This window comes from Lepidochelys kempii, chromosome 17 (assembly GCF_965140285.1).
Source record: "Lepidochelys kempii isolate rLepKem1 chromosome 17, rLepKem1.hap1, whole genome shotgun sequence".
NCBI classification, from domain to species: domain Eukaryota; kingdom Metazoa; phylum Chordata; order Testudines; family Cheloniidae; genus Lepidochelys; species Lepidochelys kempii.
In genome coordinates, this window is record NC_136396.1 from 24384474 (window position 1) to 24402788 (window position 18315).

Genomic DNA, 18315 nt, shown 5'->3' on the forward strand with positions numbered 1-18315 from the left:
ATCAGGGGCATGCAGCTGGGCCCTAGCTCATCTGGGTGCTAGGGAGGGAGCAGGAAGGAAGGGGGCTGAGCCCCTGGCATGTTGGGAGGCAGGTGAGAGATGCTGAGTCAGTCCCGGGGACAGGGGCTGGAGATCGACCATGCTGCCAGGTGCCCATCCGAGTGGGGCCAGGAGGCTCAAACCCCTTTGGGGTACTTCCAGGTCAGACTGCCCACCCAACCTTGGCCCTGCCCAGAGCCTAGGTGAGCAGCAATGCGATTGGCCCCTGGGCCTGTCCATCTGCATCTCCGCGGGTGTCCCTGGCAAGGTGGGTCTCCGATTTCAGTGTATGGAAAGAAAAACAAGGCCTGTGTTTGTGGGTAATGAAACCCAAATGGTGCAGAGCTGTGCGGGCCCAGCCTGACTGCTGGCAGCCGCCCTCCGCCAAGGGCAGTGGAATGTGCGTCTGGAGGAGCGAGTGGGTGATTAGGCACAGATGTTGGAAGGCAGCAAAGTCCTGAGCCAGAGCGATTGCCATTGTGTCTACTCAGAGCCTGGCTGAAATAACTGGGCTGAGCTTAACTGTCCCCATCACCTCTGCCTGCCTCCAGCCTTCCCTCCTTACCCAGCATGCCAGGCTGGGCAGCCGTCCCCTGATGCCCCTTCTCACCAATCTTCTCTTTCCAGGCCTCGGGGGACTTGGCACACTTGGCCTGCAGCCAGGTGAGTGTTTTGACTCTTAGGGGCTCTCTGGGGAGGCTGAGCCCTGCAAGGGGCTGGCATTGGACCCCTCAGCCAGGGCACTCCCTTGCATACAGCACACACTGCAGATCCTTGTGCACCTCTCCTGATTCCTGTTTGCCCAAGCCACAGAGACAGGCGCTGAGATATGCAAGGCTGCCAAGGGGGTTGGACAACCTCGCAGTGCGTGGAGGTTGGAGAGCCAGGCTCCCTCGCAGCTGTGGGGCCCAGGGAGCTGGGGCTGTTCCCAGTCTTGAGCGATGGGATTCAGCCACAGCCCCCGATCAGGGTCAGGGCTCCATTGTGCCAGGCACTCCAGGCCTGGCTCCCACCCCACAGGCATGAGCACATGGGGCAGGAAGCAGGGATGGAGCCCACCTTTTGGGGAGCCACAGGACAGCTAGGTGCTCCACACCATCTCGGGATCTTTTAACTGTCTGCAGCCCAGCTTGGCTGTGGTTGGCCAGCTGGGTCCCTACCAGGGGCTGCAGGGAGCAGAGGGTGAGGGTGCCAAGGGATAAGGCAGGAACATGGAGGAGAGCTCAGAGATATTTGTGGGACGGGGGTCAAAGCTGGGATGGGGAGAAACGTGGTCAGAGACATGGGCAGACACGTACAGAGGGGCAGAGCTGGGTAGGGGATACGGTGGGAGTTAAGGAGTCTGGACAGACATTGAAGAGGGGAGAAAATGGTCATATAATAGCAGGAAGGGAAAAGTCTGCTCACTCCAGCAGCCCCCCTGCTATCCCAGCCCAGGGCTCCCCCCACAAATCTACTGATACAACTCAATCCTGACCACAGCCCCCAGCTGTCCCAGTCTGGGGCTCCCCCCACAGCTCTGCCAGTGCCCACCCTGATCCTGCCCTTCAGTCCCTGCAGTCCCAGCCCTGGGCTCCCTACACAGTTCAGCTGGCGCTGTGAGCTGGTTTCCGCTCCAGTCTGCCTGGAGCAGCGACTCACTAGGAGTCCTGTCAGGAGGTGGTCCCGCTCCCTCCACATGGGCTCTGTGACGCAGCAGGGAGGGGGAGCGTTGACCTGGGAATGTGGCAGGGGAGTTTTGGGGGGGTAGGGGGGAGACCTGAGAGCCTGTAACCTGAGCCAGGAGGGGGAGGGGGAGGTAACACCTCTGCCGGGGAAACTGGACAGAGGCTGCAGGAGGGAGCCTGCTGGGGGGGTTTTGGTTTCAGTTTGGCACTGGGTGGTGGAATGCAGGGAACCCCAGGGCTGGGGTCTGAGCTCCCTGCCTGCCCCCCAGAAGGACTTGACTAGGGTCCTGGTTGTACCCACAAGCTCTGTTTTAGACTGTGTTCCTATTGCCCAATAAACCTTCTGCTTTACTGGCTGGCTGAGAGTCATGGTGAATCCCAGGAAAAGGGGTGCAGGCCCCGGACTCCCCCACACTCCGTGACAACTGGTGGAAGTGGTGGGATGTACTGCACCCCGTGAACGGCACTTCCTGCAGTAAGTGACTAGGGAACAGTAAAACGAAGGGGGATTGATGGGGACCAGGTGTGCTGAAGATTCAGAGAGAGACGGTTTCAGGGGGCAGTTAACCCCTGGGAGTGTGTGACCAGAGAGAAGGACTTTTGCAGTAACAGGGTCCCCCAGGGGATTGCAGCGAGCGGTCCCAGGGGCAGAGGAGTCTGCAGCTCGACCCTGGCAAAGAGGTGGTGACCTCAAGAAGGACTGGCACCCTCGGGGTTCTTCTTGGAAACCATTGGGAGGTCCACCAAGGAACAGCTGATTGTCCAGTTGGAGGATAGGGATCGCTTGGATGACCCGATCCCTGTCCCTGAGGGAAGCCGCCTGGTGGACGCAGCGTGGCCCCTGGGGCCTGACCAGGCTGGGAGGGGTCAGACTGCTGCCGAGGATATCCCGAGACCCATCCTACCTATGCCTAGGGGAGGGGTTGGGGGAAACCCAGCGAATGCCAAGGGCACCCTGACCCCGGCAGCCAGCGGGGGATCCTCCTGGCGGAGCTCCTCATCCCTGGAGAGGAAGCGGCTGGAATGGAAGAGGGAGATGAAAATGAGCAAGCTGGAGGATCATGAAAGGCAACGTCAGCATGAGCAGGAGGAGAAGGAGAAACAGAGGCAGCATGAAGAGAAGCAGAGACAGCATGAGCTGGAACTGGCCAGGCTGAGGAGCAGTGGGGCCCCGGCTGTGGTGAGTGAGGGGGGACCCAAGACTGCAAGGAGCTTTGATGAGTGCTTCCCGGCCCAGCGTAAGCAGGGGGAGGACATAGATAGCTTCCTGACGGCCTTTGAGAATGCCTGTGAGATGCACAGGGTTGACCCTGCAGACAGGCTCCAGTTTCTCACCCCCTTACTGGACCCCAAAGCCGTGGAGGTGTACACCCGAATGACAGGGGCGGAGGCAGGGGACTACGAACTGTTCAAACAGGCCCTGCTCCGTGAGTTTGGGCTGACCCCCGAGATGTACCGGAGAAGGTTCCGGAGTCAACGTAAAACGCCTGAGGTCACCTACCTACAACTGGTCAACAAGATGCAGGGATATGCCCGCAAGTGGACAGCTGGGGCCCAAGCTAAAGAGGACCTGCTTGACCTAATCATACTGGAGTAACTGTATGAACAGTGCCCTTCCGACCTGAGGCTGTGGTTGGTGGACAAAAAGCTCGAGAACCCCCAGCACGCAGGGCAGCTGGCCGACGAGTTTGTGAACAGTCGGTCAGGGGATAGCCGGGAGGAGTCCCAAAAGAACAGCCCCCCCCACCCCCCCGATGCAGAGAGAGAGTCACTATGGGACCTCCCAGTGGGGAAATATGGACAACCCCCTCCCAAGGGGAATGCCTGGCGCCAGGACCATCCGACCTGCTCGAGGGGACCAACGTGACCTGAGCTGCTATCACTGTGGCCAGAGAGGCCACGGTCGGACCCAGTGCCCCAGGCTCAGGGACAGACTGAGCAGACCCAACCTACCCAGGGTTAACTGAGTAGGGACCCAGCTGGACGAGGGGCAGACGGCCCAGGCAAGGGGGGCTGCCAGTTTACCACCTGCTCAGGAGGGAAGAGTACCCCCAGCCAGCTCCACCAGAGAGCTGGATGCTCTGGACTCAGGGTGCTCGGTTTAAAGGGTGGGCGCGGGGCTGTCCCTCCGGAAAGAGTGCCTTGTTCCCCTGGAGGTGGATGGGAAGAATGTCAATGGATACTGGGATACGGGCGCAGAGGTGATGCTGGCCCGGCCCGAGGTGGTGGCCCCAGATCGGGTGGTGCCCAACACCTACCTGACCCTGACAGGGGTGGGCGGGACCCCATATAAGGTGCCCGTGGCAAGGGTACACCTGAAATGGGGGGCCAAGGAGGGCCCCAAGGATGTGGGGGTACACCACCATTTGCCCACTGAGGTTTTGATGGGGGGGGACCTAGAGGACTGGCTAAGCAAGCCCCAGACCGCCCTGGTTGTGACGCGTAGCCAGAGCCGGCAAGGGGCACTGCACCCCGACCTTGGGGAGGGTACCACACCGGAGGCGCAGGACCCTACCCTGGTGGGGAGGGAGCGCCGAGGGGCACGGCTCAGAGAGGCGGAGGCCTCAGACCTGGTCACTGAGGGGGAACCGGGCCCCGTCCCTGCCCCAGCCGCTGAGTTCCAGGCCGAGTTGAGGAAAGATCCCTCCTTGCGGAAGCTCAGGGACCTGGCCGACCTCAGTGTGGGACGGACCATGAGGAGAGGCTGCCAGGAGAGGTTCCTGTGGGAGAAGGGGTTCCTGTACCGAGAATGGGCTCCCCCAGGGGAAGTAGAGTCCTGTGGGATCAGGAGGCAGCTGGGGGTCCCCCAGAGGTATCGCCGCAGGCTCCTGTCCCTGGCCCATGACATCCCCCTCGCAGGGCACCAGGGAATCCGGCGCACCCGCCAGAGGTTGCTACAGAACTTTTACTGGCCCGGGGTCTTTACCACGGTCCGGCAGTATTGCCGATCCTGTGACCCCTGTCAGAGGGTGGGGAAGGCCCGGGACAAGGGGAAAGCGGCTTTGAGACCTTTGCCCATCATAGAGGAGCCTTTCCAGAAGGTGGCCATGGACATCGTGGGGCCTCTCAGCAAGACGACCCGGTCGGGGAAGAAATACATTCTGGTGGTGGTAGATTTTGCCACCCGCTACCCCGAGGCAGTGCCCTTAGCTTCCATTGAAGCAGACACCATGGCAGATGCGCTCCTGACCATTTTCAGCTGAGTGGGGTTCCCCAAGGACGTCTTGACAGACCAAGGATCCAACTTCATGTCGGCCCTGCCCTGGTGCTTGTGGGAGAAATGTGGGGTCCGGCACAACTGGGTCTCAGCTTATCACCCCCAGGCCAACGGGCTGGTGGAGAGGTTCAATGGGATGCTAAAGATGATGCTGAAAACCTTTATGAACCAGCACCCGCAGGATTGGGACAAGTACTTACCGCACCTGCTGTTCGCATACAGGGAGGTGCCCCAGGAGTCTACCTAATTTTCGCCTTTCGAACTGTTATATGGAAGGAGGGTAAAGGGCCCCCTGGACCTGATGAGAGACGAGTGGGAGGGGAAGGCCACTCCCGATGGAGAGTCAGTGGTGGAGTATGTCCTGATCTTCCGAGAGAGACTGGCTGAACTCATGGGCCTGGCCAGGGAGAATCTGGCCAGAGCCCAGAGGAAGCAGAAGGTCTGGTATGACCGCACGGCGCGGGCCCGTGCCTACACCACCGGGGATCCGGTGATGGTTCTCATCCCCGTGAGAAAGAACAAACTACAGGCCGCCTGGGAGGGCCCTTTCAAGGTTGTCAAGCAGCTCAATGAAGTAAACTATGTGGTGGAGCTGTCGAACCGGGCGCACCACCGGCGGTTGTACCATGTGAATATGATGAAGCCATATTATGCCAGGGGGAATGTGATGTTGGCCGTGTGTGGACAGTGGGAGAAGCAGGGAGATGACCCTTTAGTAGATCTATTCCCTGGGACCAGAGCTGGTTCCCCCCTGGAAACAATTCCCCTCTCGGATCAGCTAACCCCTGCCCAGCAAGCTGAGATCAGGGGGGTGCTGCATCCGTACCGACAGCTGTTTTCCAACCAGCCTGGACGCACTAATCTGACTGTCCACAGGTGCAGACAGGGTCACATCTGCCGATAAGATGCTCCCCCTTCTGAGTCACAGGGAAAACTGCTCAGGACCTGGAAAGAGAGGTCAGGGACATGCTGGCTTTAGGGGTGATCCAGCCATCTGCCAGCCCTTGGGCCTCGCCGGTGGTGCTGGTCCCCAAAAAGGATGGGTTGATCTGGTTCTGTGTGGACTATTGGAAGCTTCATGCCATCACTGTATCTGATGCCTACCCCATGCCCAGGCCTGACGAGCTCCTAGACAAACTGGGAGGAGCTCGGTACCTTACCACCATGGACCTTACAAAGGGCTACTGGCAAGTGCCGCTGGATGCAGATGCCTGGCTGAAATCGGCCTTTATCACCCCTCTGGGGCTCTACGAGTTCCTGACCCTGCCTTTCGGCCTCAACAGAGCGCCTGCCACCTTCCAGCACCTGGTGGACCAGCTACTGAAGGGGATGGAGAGTTTTGCCGTGGCGTATATTGATGACATCTGTGTCTTTAGCCAGACCTGGGAGGACCACGTGTCCCAGGTTAGACAAGTGCTGGACTGACTCCAGGGGGCTGGGCTGACAGTAAAAGCTGAGAAGTGCAAGATGGGGATGGGATAGTATCTTACCTGGGCCATCGGGTGGGGAGCAGCCGCCTAAAGCCGGAACCAGCCAAGGTGGAGGTGATCAGAGACTGGCCCGCTCCCCACACCAAAAAGCAGGTCCAAGCCTTTACTGGGATGGCAGGATACTACCGAAGATTTATGCCTCACTTTAGTGCCATCGCCACCCCCATCACCGAGCTATGCAAGAAGGGGAAGCCAGACAAGGTGGTCTGGGCCAAGCAGTGCCAGGAGGCTTTCCGGGCACTGAAGCAGGCTCTGGTCAGTGGCCCAGTTCTGGAAAACCCAGACTTTGACAAGCCCTTTGTGGTGTTCACCGACACCTCAGACACGGGACTGGGGGCAGTGTTAATGCAGGAGGATGAAAAGGGGGAGAGACACCCCATCGTGTACCTGAGCAAGAAGTTGCTACCCCGGGAGCAACACTACACGGCCATCGAGAAGGAGTGCCTGGCCATGGTGTGGGCCCTCAAGAAACTAGAGCCCTATCTCTTCGGGCGACACTTCACCATGTACACCGACCACTCTCCCAACATGAGAGCGGATGCGTTGTCCCGGAGAGGGGGCCCTGAACTTCCCCAGGTCACTGGTCGGAGCGACCTCCGTTCAGTCTCGAAGAGGGGAGAGATGTGACGCAGCAGGGAGGGGGGAGTGTTGACCTGGGAATGTGGCAGGGGAGTTTCACTGGGGATGGGAGACCTGAGAGCCTGTAACCTGAGTCAGGACGGGGAGCGGGAGGTAACACCTCTGCCTGGGAAACTGGACAAAGGCTGCAGGAGAGAGCCTGCTGGGGGGTTTTGGTTTCAGTTTGGTGCTGGGTGGAGGAACGCAGGGAACCCCAGGGCTGGGGTCTGAGCTCCCTGCCCCCCCAGAAGGACTTGACTGAGGGGTCCTGGTTGTACCCACAAGCTCTGTTTTGGACTGTGTTCCTATTGTCCAATAAATCTTCCACTTTACTGGCTGGCTGAGAGTCACGGTGAATCCCAGGAAGAGGGGTGCAGGCCCCGGACTCCCCCACACTCCGTGGCAGGCTCAACTTGACGCCTGCTGACGGGTGCCCTGGAGACCCGCTGGGGATGGAGTCTGTCCCTTGTGGGCCCTGGCAGCCATTCGCTCGATGGCACCTCAGAATACCACTGTGGTGTGACTCCGAGCACGCGGCCCTGATTTACTGGGGTGCCCCTCTGACCCAGGCAGCAGGGCACCTGGCAAAGACGTGGGTGAGTCACCAGAGTGGGTACTGAGGGGGGCTGCTTGTGCCTCCGCTCTGTAGAGCCGGCAGGGTTCAGTCCGGTCCCTGGGGTAGCCCTGAGGGCTGATTGCCCTCCCCCTGCCATGAATCTTGCGGCAGTGAAAACAAGAAGGAGTCCTTGTGGCACCTTAGAGACTAATACATTTATTTGGGCATAAACTTTCGTGGGCTAGAGCTCACTTCATTAGATGCAAGGAGTGGAAAATGCAGGAGCAGGTATAAATACACAAAAGAATGGGGGTTGTCTTACCACTCTCCCCTCCCCCCAGCCCCTGGGACAGTGCAGACCCACGGCACTGGCCTGGAGCAGCATGGCTGGCAGTGGGGGACCCAGGGCAGGGGTGAACCCTCCCAGCCCATGGAGCTGGAGTCTCCCGGGTCACAGCTAACTCTCCTCTTCCTGGCAGGTGGCATAGTCCAGCCAGGTTTCTACCCAGGAGGCGTCTACCCGGGCGGCATCTACCCAGGAGCTGGGCTGGGAGCCTATAAAGCTGTTGCCAAAGCTGGTGAGTGCACATGGCTTTCTGCTGCAGGGGTGATCCCGAGTGCCTGCATGCCCCTGCCTCTCCCTGGTGCCCGTTGCCACTGCCAAAAACCAGTTGCACTGATCTGCAAGCTGGCTTAGGACAGGCACTGGCACAGGCGTCGCCAGACACCCTGGCACCTGGCACCGCAGCCAGACCAGGAGCTCAGGCCTCCCAAGGGGAAAGGCTGGTGCAACAGCACTTCATGGTCTGGCAGAGCTGGGATGCCCTGGGCTTGAAGCGGTATCTCCTGCTGCCTCCCGTGCCTTACCCTCTTGCCTGGCTCTCTTGTCATGAGCCCTGGGGTTCCTGCCTTCTCTGGGACAGGTCCTGGTCTCCAGCCAGGTGTGAAGCGTCATATGAGAGGCTCTGGTCTCTTGGGCTAGAGCTGGCCTGGGGGGTGGGGTAGGGAGCTGGGGGTGAAGGGGCAGGAGTGGGCATGCACTAAGGGCCTGGAGACTGTGCCCGTGGGCCACATGCTGAGCCGAGTGCACTGGCTGGAGTTAGAGGTCGTTGCACAGGGAGTGCAGAGCTGGGTGTGCAGCACCTGGCACCTGACAGGTTGGGACCCCACTGCCCAGGCTTGGGGAGGCCTCTCCCTGTCCGATGCAACAGAGGTTGTCGCTCCTGTGGCCTGTGGGACAGTGTGGGGAACCCCACATTGGATGGCACCCATTGGCAGAAGGGCAGCATGGGGAAGCCCAGAGAAGAGTGCCCACTGAGGCTGAACTTCCCTCGCACCCCTGGAGCATATGGTCCATCGAGGCTGGGCATGGGGCCCATGGCTGAGCCTGAAATACCTGGGGCTCTGGTCTCCTGCTCGGAGCTCGCTGTGCACTGTGCTGAGTGCTTCCTTTTTGTAACCAGGTGCTGGTGTGGGCGGAGTCGGCGGTGTGGGTGGACCCGGTGGTGTTGGGGTCTCCACAGGTAAAGTGTGTCGCAGTCCAGAGCTTGCCCACCCCTGGGCGCAACTCTGACTGCCCTGTGCCCTGCCCTGAGAGGAGCAGGGGCCTGCCGTGCTGTCTGCTGGTCCCGTGCTCATGGCCTCTGGCTCTCCTGCAGGTGCCGTAGTGCCCCAGACTGGGGTTCAGCCAGGTGTAGGCGCTGGAGGGAAACCTGCCAAGGTACCAGGTAGGTGACGGAGAAGGCTGGGAAGGGTGGGACTGTGCAGCTGGACAGAAAGTCACTGCTCTTCCTTTCTTGGCCGGCAGGTGTTGGCATTCCAGGGGTGTACCCAGGAGGCGTGCTCCCAGGAACAGGTGAGCGGTAGTCGGGCCCTGGTACTGGGCTCTACTGATGAAGCCTGTAGTCAAGGGACCCACCAGTGGCAGTGTCCCATATGCCCAGTCCGTCAGGACACCGCCCAGCCAGCCTGACTGCCACCAGCTCGCTCTGGGAAGGGCCTCACCCTGTCCAGACCGAATCTAGACCAGAAACTGAGCACTTTGCACATGGGTGCAAGCCCCGGAATGGGGCTGAGAGGGGCTCTTTGGGTGAGGGGCACGGAGTGGAGAGGGGCTGTTTGGGTTTGGGGCGTGAGGTGGGGAGGGGAGGGGAGGGGAGCGGGCTGTTTGGGTGTGGGGTGGGGAGGGGCTGTTTGGGTTTGAGACACAAAGTGGAGAGGGGCTGTTTGGGTTTGGGGTGCAGGGTGGGGAGGGTCTGTTTGGATTTAGGGGGCGGGGTGAAGAGGGTCTGTTTGGGTTTGGGGCACAGGGTGGAGAGGGGCTGTTTGGGTTTGGGGCATGGGGTGGGGAGGGGCTGTTTGGATTTAGGGGCGTGGGGTGGGGAGGGGCTGATTGGGTGTGGGGTGGGGAGGGGCTGTTTGGATTTAGGGGGCGTGGGGTGGGGAGGGGAGGAGCTATTTGAGTTGAGGTGGCCCAGGCTCTCCCAGGCGGCTGCTGTGGAAACCAAGCAGCGGTGGGGTCGAGCACTAGCGTGGGGCAGCCACTGGCAGCAAAGCCCAGGAAATGTCAGGGTGGGGGGCAGAGTTGACAACATGGCAATGCCAGTCTCTCGTTCAGTGGGCTCCCATCCCCAGGGATACCCGGTGCACTTCCCCCCGTCCCTGAGCTGGGGGTTTGGGGGTGGGGTGGGAATGATCAGGACCCTGGAAACTTCCACCTCTGTCTGGGGCTGTGAACCCCGCAGCGCTCAGTATCCACTGTGAAGGGGGTGCCGGAGAGACACAGGGGATGAGATGGCAACTGGCATGGCCACAGGCCTGGCCAAGAGGGGTGTGGAGTTCCTGGGGACAGGGGTCTGGCCCTGGTAATCGTAGTAACCACGGAGCCCCGGCTCTAAGGGGGTGGGGGGGTGTCAGAAAGTGCAGCCCTCCCATGGCCTGCACAAGCCTGCACGTGTGGGAGCAGGGGCCTGCTGGGCCATTTCCACTGTGGGGTGTGCTCTGGGCTCCTACTCCACATTCACAGGGCAGGAGCCCCGGGGCCTGTCCACCTGTCGGGAGAGCCCTGTGCCGGTGCTGCTCATGAGAGAGACATTGGCCACAGAGCTGGCCCCTCACCAGCCCTCAGAAGGCTGCAAGCTGCCCCCACAGCCACTGAGCCATCTCTAGGCATGGCTGCTTGGGCTGTTCAGTGCGGTGCCTACCCATGCACCAGGCGCCCTCCCCTCCCCAGGACCACAGGAGTCCTTGACCAGTCTCTCGTACTGCCACCGGGGGTTAGATTTCAACAGGCACCCTAGAGGAGAAAAGCCCCACCTCCCATCTCCGATTCCCTGGAGCCAGCTAGTCCCCCGCCCTGGGGCCGGATGGGAGCTGGTGCCCCCTAAAGAGGAAAGGTCCAGAGTCCTATTCCCCACCCCCTGAGTCTCCCTCACCTGGATTGGATCAGAACAAAAGCCTTTGAAGGGCCCCATCTCCCAAGCCCCTCCCTGTCCATTCGTTGTAGATGTGGCCTTGATACGTTCTCTGCTCTAGAATGGCCCGGCTTGGTGTGGCTTGTGAGAAGGCAAGTCCCAGTGGATAGAAGCATATCATGCATCCCAGACACTGACTGCAGCCCAGGCGTGCAGCGGGGACACACCTCTCTCCCTCTGCCCCAGTGCTCGTGGAATGGCAGGAATTGGTCCATCCATCCCAGGAGCACTGGGGCAGGGAGAAAGATGAGGAAATGAGAGGGTGGGGGAGCGACTCCTCCAGCAAACTCCTCCAGACTGCCCGCCTTAACCGGACCTTCCAGGTGACGTGCAGGGAACACCCAGGGAGCAACTCCCAGAGACATCTCTGCAGAGTCCAGCTCCTATCACTGGCCACGCACAGAAATGACCAAGGCAGCTGCCTCCAAAGAGGCTCAGCTGAGGTTGTCCATCTCCCTTCAGTACACAGCACTGAGATGGATTATAGAGAAACTAAGCATCAGTCTATTAATAAGGAACAGCGATTTAAGTGATGCTGAGCAAGAGAAAAAGGGACAGGTCTGGTTACAAACAAAACAAAAATAACCTGCTTTCTGGTGAGCAAAACTTCACTCCAGCAAGCTACAATCTTTGCCTGAGCAGCTTTCCCAATTACCGCCAGGTACCAGCATCTCTGGCCTCTCAGGCAGGAGGACCCACCATGCACAGAATTTTGTCCCCTAAGTGATGAATAACCAAGTCCCCTTTCTTCCCTTTTATAGTCCAGCAAACCTCGGCAATGTGTTCTTGGGAAGTGTCTCCCCAGATGAAGCTTTCCTTTCCTGGTGCTTGTGCTCCAGGAAGCTGGTGCCCCTGCTGTCCTCTCATCCCTCTCTCAATGGGCTTGTCCTGTTACTCAGATGCAAGTGTATCTCCATTGTCTCTGGCATGGCCTTGCTCAGTGACACTGGAGATACAAGCAGACAGGCAAACCAGCATTCCTTTGGCTAGGACAGACTTGTTACCCACTCTGCTTGGATTGCTTGGTCTAAACAGAGAATAGTACCATATTTCTAGCACACCTCCATAACCTTATGCGCTAACCATACAGGCATCATGTAACATCCATGACCAGTGTCACCAATCCATATCATACCTTGCAAGATACTTTTTGGATAAATATTATAACAGTGTGTTCTGCGTAGTAAGTTTGCCAGGCCCGGTAACAACTGTAGCTACAGACAGTGACCCCTTTGTGCACTGAGGATCAAGTGGATCAGGAGGAGACAGAAGGATGGGAATGGGGAGGGGGAGCAAGACTGCAAGAGACAGGAAGTAACAGGATCTGAGCCAGGGAACAGAACAGCCCAGCAGCAGCCGCTCAGCAGGAGTTGGGACAGAGCAGGGATCGGGGCACAGACAGGTGCCTGGCTCTCAGTCCCACGATCTGCGTTGGGACAGGGATCGGTGCGCAGGGGGGCTGGTGGGGCTGTCACTGGGGGTGTCCCTGTCCTGCATTCAGTTGGCTCCCTCTGCACTGTGTTGTAGGGGTCCGTTACCCTGGCATAGGTGTCCTGCCTGGTGTGCCCACTGGGACTGGAGTCAAGGCGAAAGCCCCAGGTATGTTGCCCTTCCCCAGGGAGTATCAGGTACCAGTGGGGCGGGAGCTGCCATGGCTCCTGTGTGGGCTGGAGTGGGCGGTGAGGTCTGGGCAGAGATGACAGGAGGCTGCATCCTTCTGTGAGGATGTGACGCAGCAGGGAGGGGGGAGTGTTGACCTGGGAATGTGCCCTGGGGGTGGGAGACCTGAGAGCCTGTCACCTGAGCCGGGAGGGGGAGGGGGAGGTAACACCTCTGCCCAGGAATGTGAACAGAGGCTGCAGGAGGGAGCCTGCTGGGGGGGTTAGTTTTCAGTTTGGGGCTGGGTGGAGGAACGCAGGGAACCCCAGGGCTGGGGTCTAAGCTCCCTGCTCCCCCAGAAGGACTTGACTGAGGGGTCCTGGTTGTACCCACAAGCTCTGTTTTGGACTGTGTTCCTATTATCCAATAAACCTCCTGTTTTACTGGCTGGCTGAGAGTCTCAGTGAATCCCAGGAAGAGGGGTGCAGGGCCTGGACTCCCCCACGCTCCGTGACACCTTCATCATGCCAAGAGAGCACGGGGTGGGAGAAGGCACATTTTCCTGGGGTTGTCACAGGGTGTAGGAGGGACTTGGGTGAGGTGGAGGCCTACATTGACTGTCTCAGGCCCATATAGACCCGCTCAGGCCTCTATGGACCCGCATGGACCCCTGTGGACCAGCTAAGACCCACATGGACCAGCTCAGGCCTGAATGGACTAGCTCATACCTATATTGGCTGGCTGTGAGGCTCATTTACCTGTTTCTCTCTTTAACAGGAGCAGCAGGAGCCCTTGCAGGAATTCCCGGTGAGTCTCCTGGTTTCCCAGCCTGCTGCATGCTTTTGTTTGCATGGTCCATATACCCAAGTGATGTCTGTACAGCCCCAGGGCCTGCCCATGCTGCATTCAGGGTCTCAGAGTCCCCAGCTCTGCCCACATGTTGCTTCCTGCTCTGCTCTGTTCTTGCTCTGGGATTCTGGACACCCCACAGACACTCCCCTTGTGCCCTTCGGCTGGTGGCGGGCTCATGGAGCAGGTGCTGGAAGGAGCACTGGGCATTCGCCTGAGAGTTTCTGCTGTTGTCTTTCAGGATTTGGAGGCTTCGGGGGCCAGCAGCCTGGCGTCCCTCTGGGATACCCCATCAAAGCCCCCAAGCTCCCAGGTAAGTAGCCATCAGGTGGGACAGGAGCGGGCAAGCCTTCCCTAGCTTTGCCTTTGGGGAGAACGGGCATTGCTGCTGCTCTGCTGGGGGATTTCCTCCAACTGAGCCCCGCCTTGCCTGCTGCATTTAGACCTAAACTGGAGCCCCAGCTCTTCCTGCCACCCCCTGCGCACCAGCATATGGGAGCAGGAAAGACCTGTGCCCAGGGCGAGCCCAAGAAGGAGTGGACAGCATTAAACTCTCTGCCAGAGCAGGGAGGGGGCAGGCAAAGGGGGAGGCACAGAGAGGCTGGCAGTACATTACCAGCTCTTCCTTTCCTTTGGATCCTATAGGCTTCTTCTTTGTTATTTGTATTACTGCAGCGCTTAGCCCGGGGCCCCACTGCGCTCAGTGCTGTACAGACATGTTCATATTTGGTGCAGCTCTTACCCCAGGGCTGCTGCTGGCTGACCTGCGAGTGACAGTTCCAGCATGAGGCCCTGAATTCATAGTAGGACCTAGAAAGTGGCCTGCCTGGAAGTTCGTGAGAGCTGCTGGGCTCAGGCATCACCTATCCAGGGACCCAGCTTTAACCTTCCATGTGTGAGGACACCAGGCCGTGCCCTTGTGCCTGCTGGGCGTGGAGGGGAACAGCAGTGTAGGAGGGGGTAATATGGAGGTGAGACCCGTCTTGTTTTACCCCCACTCCGCTGGAGATGAGCGGGAGAGTGCGAGCGCAGGGCTGGGGACACATTGGGTGCATGCCTTGGCCGGGCTGTCCAGAGACAAGCAGGGTGAGGCCTGGGAGCTCCTGCAGGTAGCAGCCTGGGCCCTTAGGCCCTGGGAGCGCTGCAATGTCTTTCCTGGCAGGCTGAGGCAACTTGCTGTTGCCAAGGTTTATTGTGCAACATGCTGATCCAGGACTGCAGCAGATGCCGCCGTCGGACGGGAGGAAGGGGGTCGGGGTCAAAGCCAGGCCAGGGAGCTGCTCCCACAGGGCTGTTGCAAGGGGTAGCTTTTAAGCCCTATCTCTGAGGATAACTGGTTGCATGGTTACAAACTGCTGCTTTGGTAGCAGCCTCCCTGGAGAGAGGCGACCCTGGCTTCCTGAGCCCCTGGCGCTGGGCAGGGTCCCAGACAGACAGGGCAGTGCAATGTGAAACTCCTCACCAGACCCGCCAGAGTCCCCCACTGGGGCCCATCGCAGCGAGAGGCAGAAATACTTGAACCAGGCCGACTTCCTCCCGCAGAGGCAGAGTTACACTCATTAGGGCCCTTCTCTTCCTGAGCAGCCCGGGCTGCTGATTCCTGAGAAGCCAAAGAGCCACTCAGTGAGATCGCTCCCCGAGCTGTCTGGCATCTGCCCCACAGCACGGTTTCCGCCGCCTAGCCGCTGCTCCAGACTGTCTTTGATGGGCTGCCTGGTGCTAACGATCAAGCCACCAATGTATGGCTGACGCAGCGCCTGGCTCCTGCAGCACAGCCCCGCCAGTGGCCCAGAGCCCAGATGCGGCGTTGCCGCCGGCTGACCCACTTACTGGGGAGCCACCGTTAATAAATCGCAGGAGATAGCCCCCCTGGGGAGCCATGCTCTCAGCGTCTCCCTGCTCCAGGCAGCACTCCCCCACCCCTCCCTTCGTGCTGCGGGGCTCCCCACCAAGCGCTGACGCCCGGGTCCCTCTGCTTCTCTGCTCAGCCCTCCACAGAAATACCCTCCTCTCGAGGCAACTGTAGCAGCCCTTGTCAGAGTGCTGGGGTCGCTCCCCACACCCAAGCACCTGGAGCCGGGCAGGGAGCCGGGCTTTTTCTCCCAGGCACTCTAGTTTGGTTAGTGCTACACCTGCACTGTAAACTACTGCCATTTTAGCATGAGTCTCACCCTCCTGGGTGTTGTTAAAGTCTCCCATGATCTCACGAGCTCTGAGCTCAGCTTCGCCAGCCTCCCCTTGCCTGTGAACCCTCCGCTAGTCTCCTGATTTTGTGGAGTTTGGGCCTGACTTGTTTTTGAATGCTTGCAGTTGGCCAGACTGAATCAGAACATTTTTCGAGGTGCCTAAATAGGGGTTGAGGGGCAAAAGCCCCCAGGCTTGATACAGTAAGGCATTTTTCACAAAATGGGTCTCTGTGTGGGGGGTAGGAGTGGGGCGGGTTGGGGCTAGCTGCCCCTCCAAGCACATTTAACACCAGATGATATTTTCTAAGTTGTTAGCTTTCTTGTGGCGGGAGGCACCATCCTGTGTCCTGGTGGTTATTCATAGACTTCATAGCTTAACCATTGTGATCATCTAGTCGGACCACCGTCTAACATAGGTTGGAATATAGAATGTCCCCGTTGAAAAGGGCCACTGCCCTGAGAACGAGGATTCTGGGTCTCCACCTGCAAACTCCAGGCCTACAAATGAAGGTTTGATGCTAGGTATTACTCCCTGGTACAAAAAGTCCAGTCAAAATGAATAGGCCTCAGTCAGCTACTGCCTGTCCTAGCGTTTACGTGGTGAGGCCTTGATCACACCTTCTGTGGGTTGTTTGAATAAACAGCCGCTGCTCTTGCTATGGGTTATCAGAACAGACAGCGATCACACTTTCCAGGGGCTGTTTCCATAGGTAGCAATTTTGGTGGGTTAATTGAATAGGCCCCAGTCACTTTTTCTGTCAATATTTGAGTAGGCAGCAAACACTCTTTCTGTGGTTATTTGAACCCTGTTCTATGAGTCATCTGACGAGGTAGCTGTGACCAAGTGGGAGTTTTCTGATGAACGTTATGCATGACAGGACCTACTCGACTAGGGAATGCAACTGAAGGGGGGTTCAAATGCTGCTCCCAGGGCAAAGCAGGATACATGAGGTGTTTGGGTCACATAACTGTCTGGGGTGATATGAATGTGTTGTTGTGGTTGAAACTGACCCCTATCAATAGAGGATCCAGAAAGACAGTGGGAACCCCAAGGACTGAACAATTGACACGTAACAATGGGAAACTCCAGCAGGCAGAATATGTGAACTCAGTAGGTGTCCTGCAGGAGGATAATGGACCATTTTTGCTGATCACAAATCTGATGTGGATACAAATTTTGTATCCGCGCAGGGCTCTAGACATAGGTCTGACCTGGGACTGACAGACAAGAGCAGAAATTGACAGAAAAGAAATCAAGATGGTTCCTAGAGCAGCACAGTCAAGGGACCCCTGGCTTTAGGGGAACCTATAGCCCATGGGCCAGATCCAGCCTGCTGCTTCATTTCATATGGCCCGCAGCAAGTCTCCGTGCCGGGGGCCGTAAACCTGGAGCCTTGGCGCTCCCCCCACGGGGCTGGAGCAGCAAGTGCCGGCTCGCCCTGCTGCAGGGAGAAGAAAGGGTCGGCTCCATGTCCCTGTAGCCCGTAGCAGCAGGGGTGATCAGGGGAGCTCTGCACACTGCCCCCGCCCCCAGCGCCAGCTCTGCAGCTCCCATTGGCTGGGAACCGCAGCCACGAGGAGCTGTGGCCACAGCACCTGTGAGTGCGGGCAGCGCGCAGAGTCCCCGGACCCTCTACCTAGGGGCTGGACATGGCGGCCGCTTCTGGGAGCAGCACGGAGCCTGGGCAGGCCAGGAGCCTGCCCTAGGCCTGCTGCGCTGCCGACCAGGAACCACCAGGAGTAAGCACCGTCCAGCTGGAGCCCGCACACCGAACCCCCTGCCCCAGGTCGGAATCCCCTCCCGCACCCTAACTCCCTCCCAGATCCCGCACCTCCCACACATACCCCCAACACCCTGCCCCAGCCCTGAGCGCCCTCCCACACCCAAACGTCCTCCCAGAGCCTGCACCCTGAACCTTCTCTCACCCCAGTGCCCTGTCCCAGCCCTGACGCCACTCCCGCATTCCAAACACCTTGGCCCCAGCCCTTAGCCCCCTCCTGCACCCCAAACCTTCCTCCCCAGCCCCACCCCAGAGCCCATACTTCCAGCCGGAGCCCTCACCCCCTCCCGCACCCCCACCCTCTGCCCCAGCCTGGAGCCCCCTCCTGCACCCTGAACCCCTGGTTTCTGTCCCCACCCCAGAGCCTAGGGGAAGGCTCAAGTCTCCCCCTCCGCCCCCCACAGGGCTGTGTGTAGCCTGCAACTGATTTTTTCTGTGGGTCAATGATCCCAATAGAAAAAAGAAAAGGAGTACTTGTGGCACCTTAGAGACTAACCAATTTATTTGAGCATGAGCTTTCGTGAGCTACAGCTCACTTCATCGGATGCATACCGTGGAAACTGCAGCAGACTTTATATATACACAGAGAATATGAAACAATACCTCCTCCCACCCCACTGTCCTGCTGGTAATAGCTATAGAAAAAAGGCTTTAGTTAGTATGGAGGGGAGGGATAGCTTGGTGGTTCGAGCATTGGCCTGCTAAACCCAGGGTTGTGAGTTCAATCCTTGAGGGGGCCATTTAGGGATCTGGGGCAAAAATTGGGGATTGGCCCTGCTTTGAGCAGGGGGTGGGACTAGATGATCTCCAGAAGGCCCTTCCAACCCTGATATTCTATGA

At 59.0% G+C, this 18315-nt stretch overlaps 1 protein-coding gene across 3 annotated transcripts in view; it reads left to right on the plus strand.

The window, feature by feature from the left end:
* Positions 1 to 18315, plus strand: part of ELN (elastin) — a 90836-nt gene that overhangs the window by 14024 nt on the left and 58497 nt on the right. For 2 of the 3 annotated variants that reach the window (XM_073315473.2, XM_073315471.2), the window contains exons 5-12: positions 667 to 702; positions 8067 to 8165; positions 9051 to 9110; positions 9246 to 9314; positions 9395 to 9442; positions 12588 to 12659; positions 13437 to 13466; positions 13750 to 13821. In XM_073315473.2, coding sequence (XP_073171574.2) covers positions 667 to 702; positions 8067 to 8165; positions 9051 to 9110; positions 9246 to 9314; positions 9395 to 9442; positions 12588 to 12659; positions 13437 to 13466; positions 13750 to 13821 — 486 coding nt within the window. The remainder of the gene's footprint in view (positions 1 to 666; positions 703 to 8066; positions 8166 to 9050; positions 9111 to 9245; positions 9315 to 9394; positions 9443 to 12587; positions 12660 to 13436; positions 13467 to 13749; positions 13822 to 18315) is intronic. The other variant, XM_073315472.2, reaches the window with a different exon arrangement.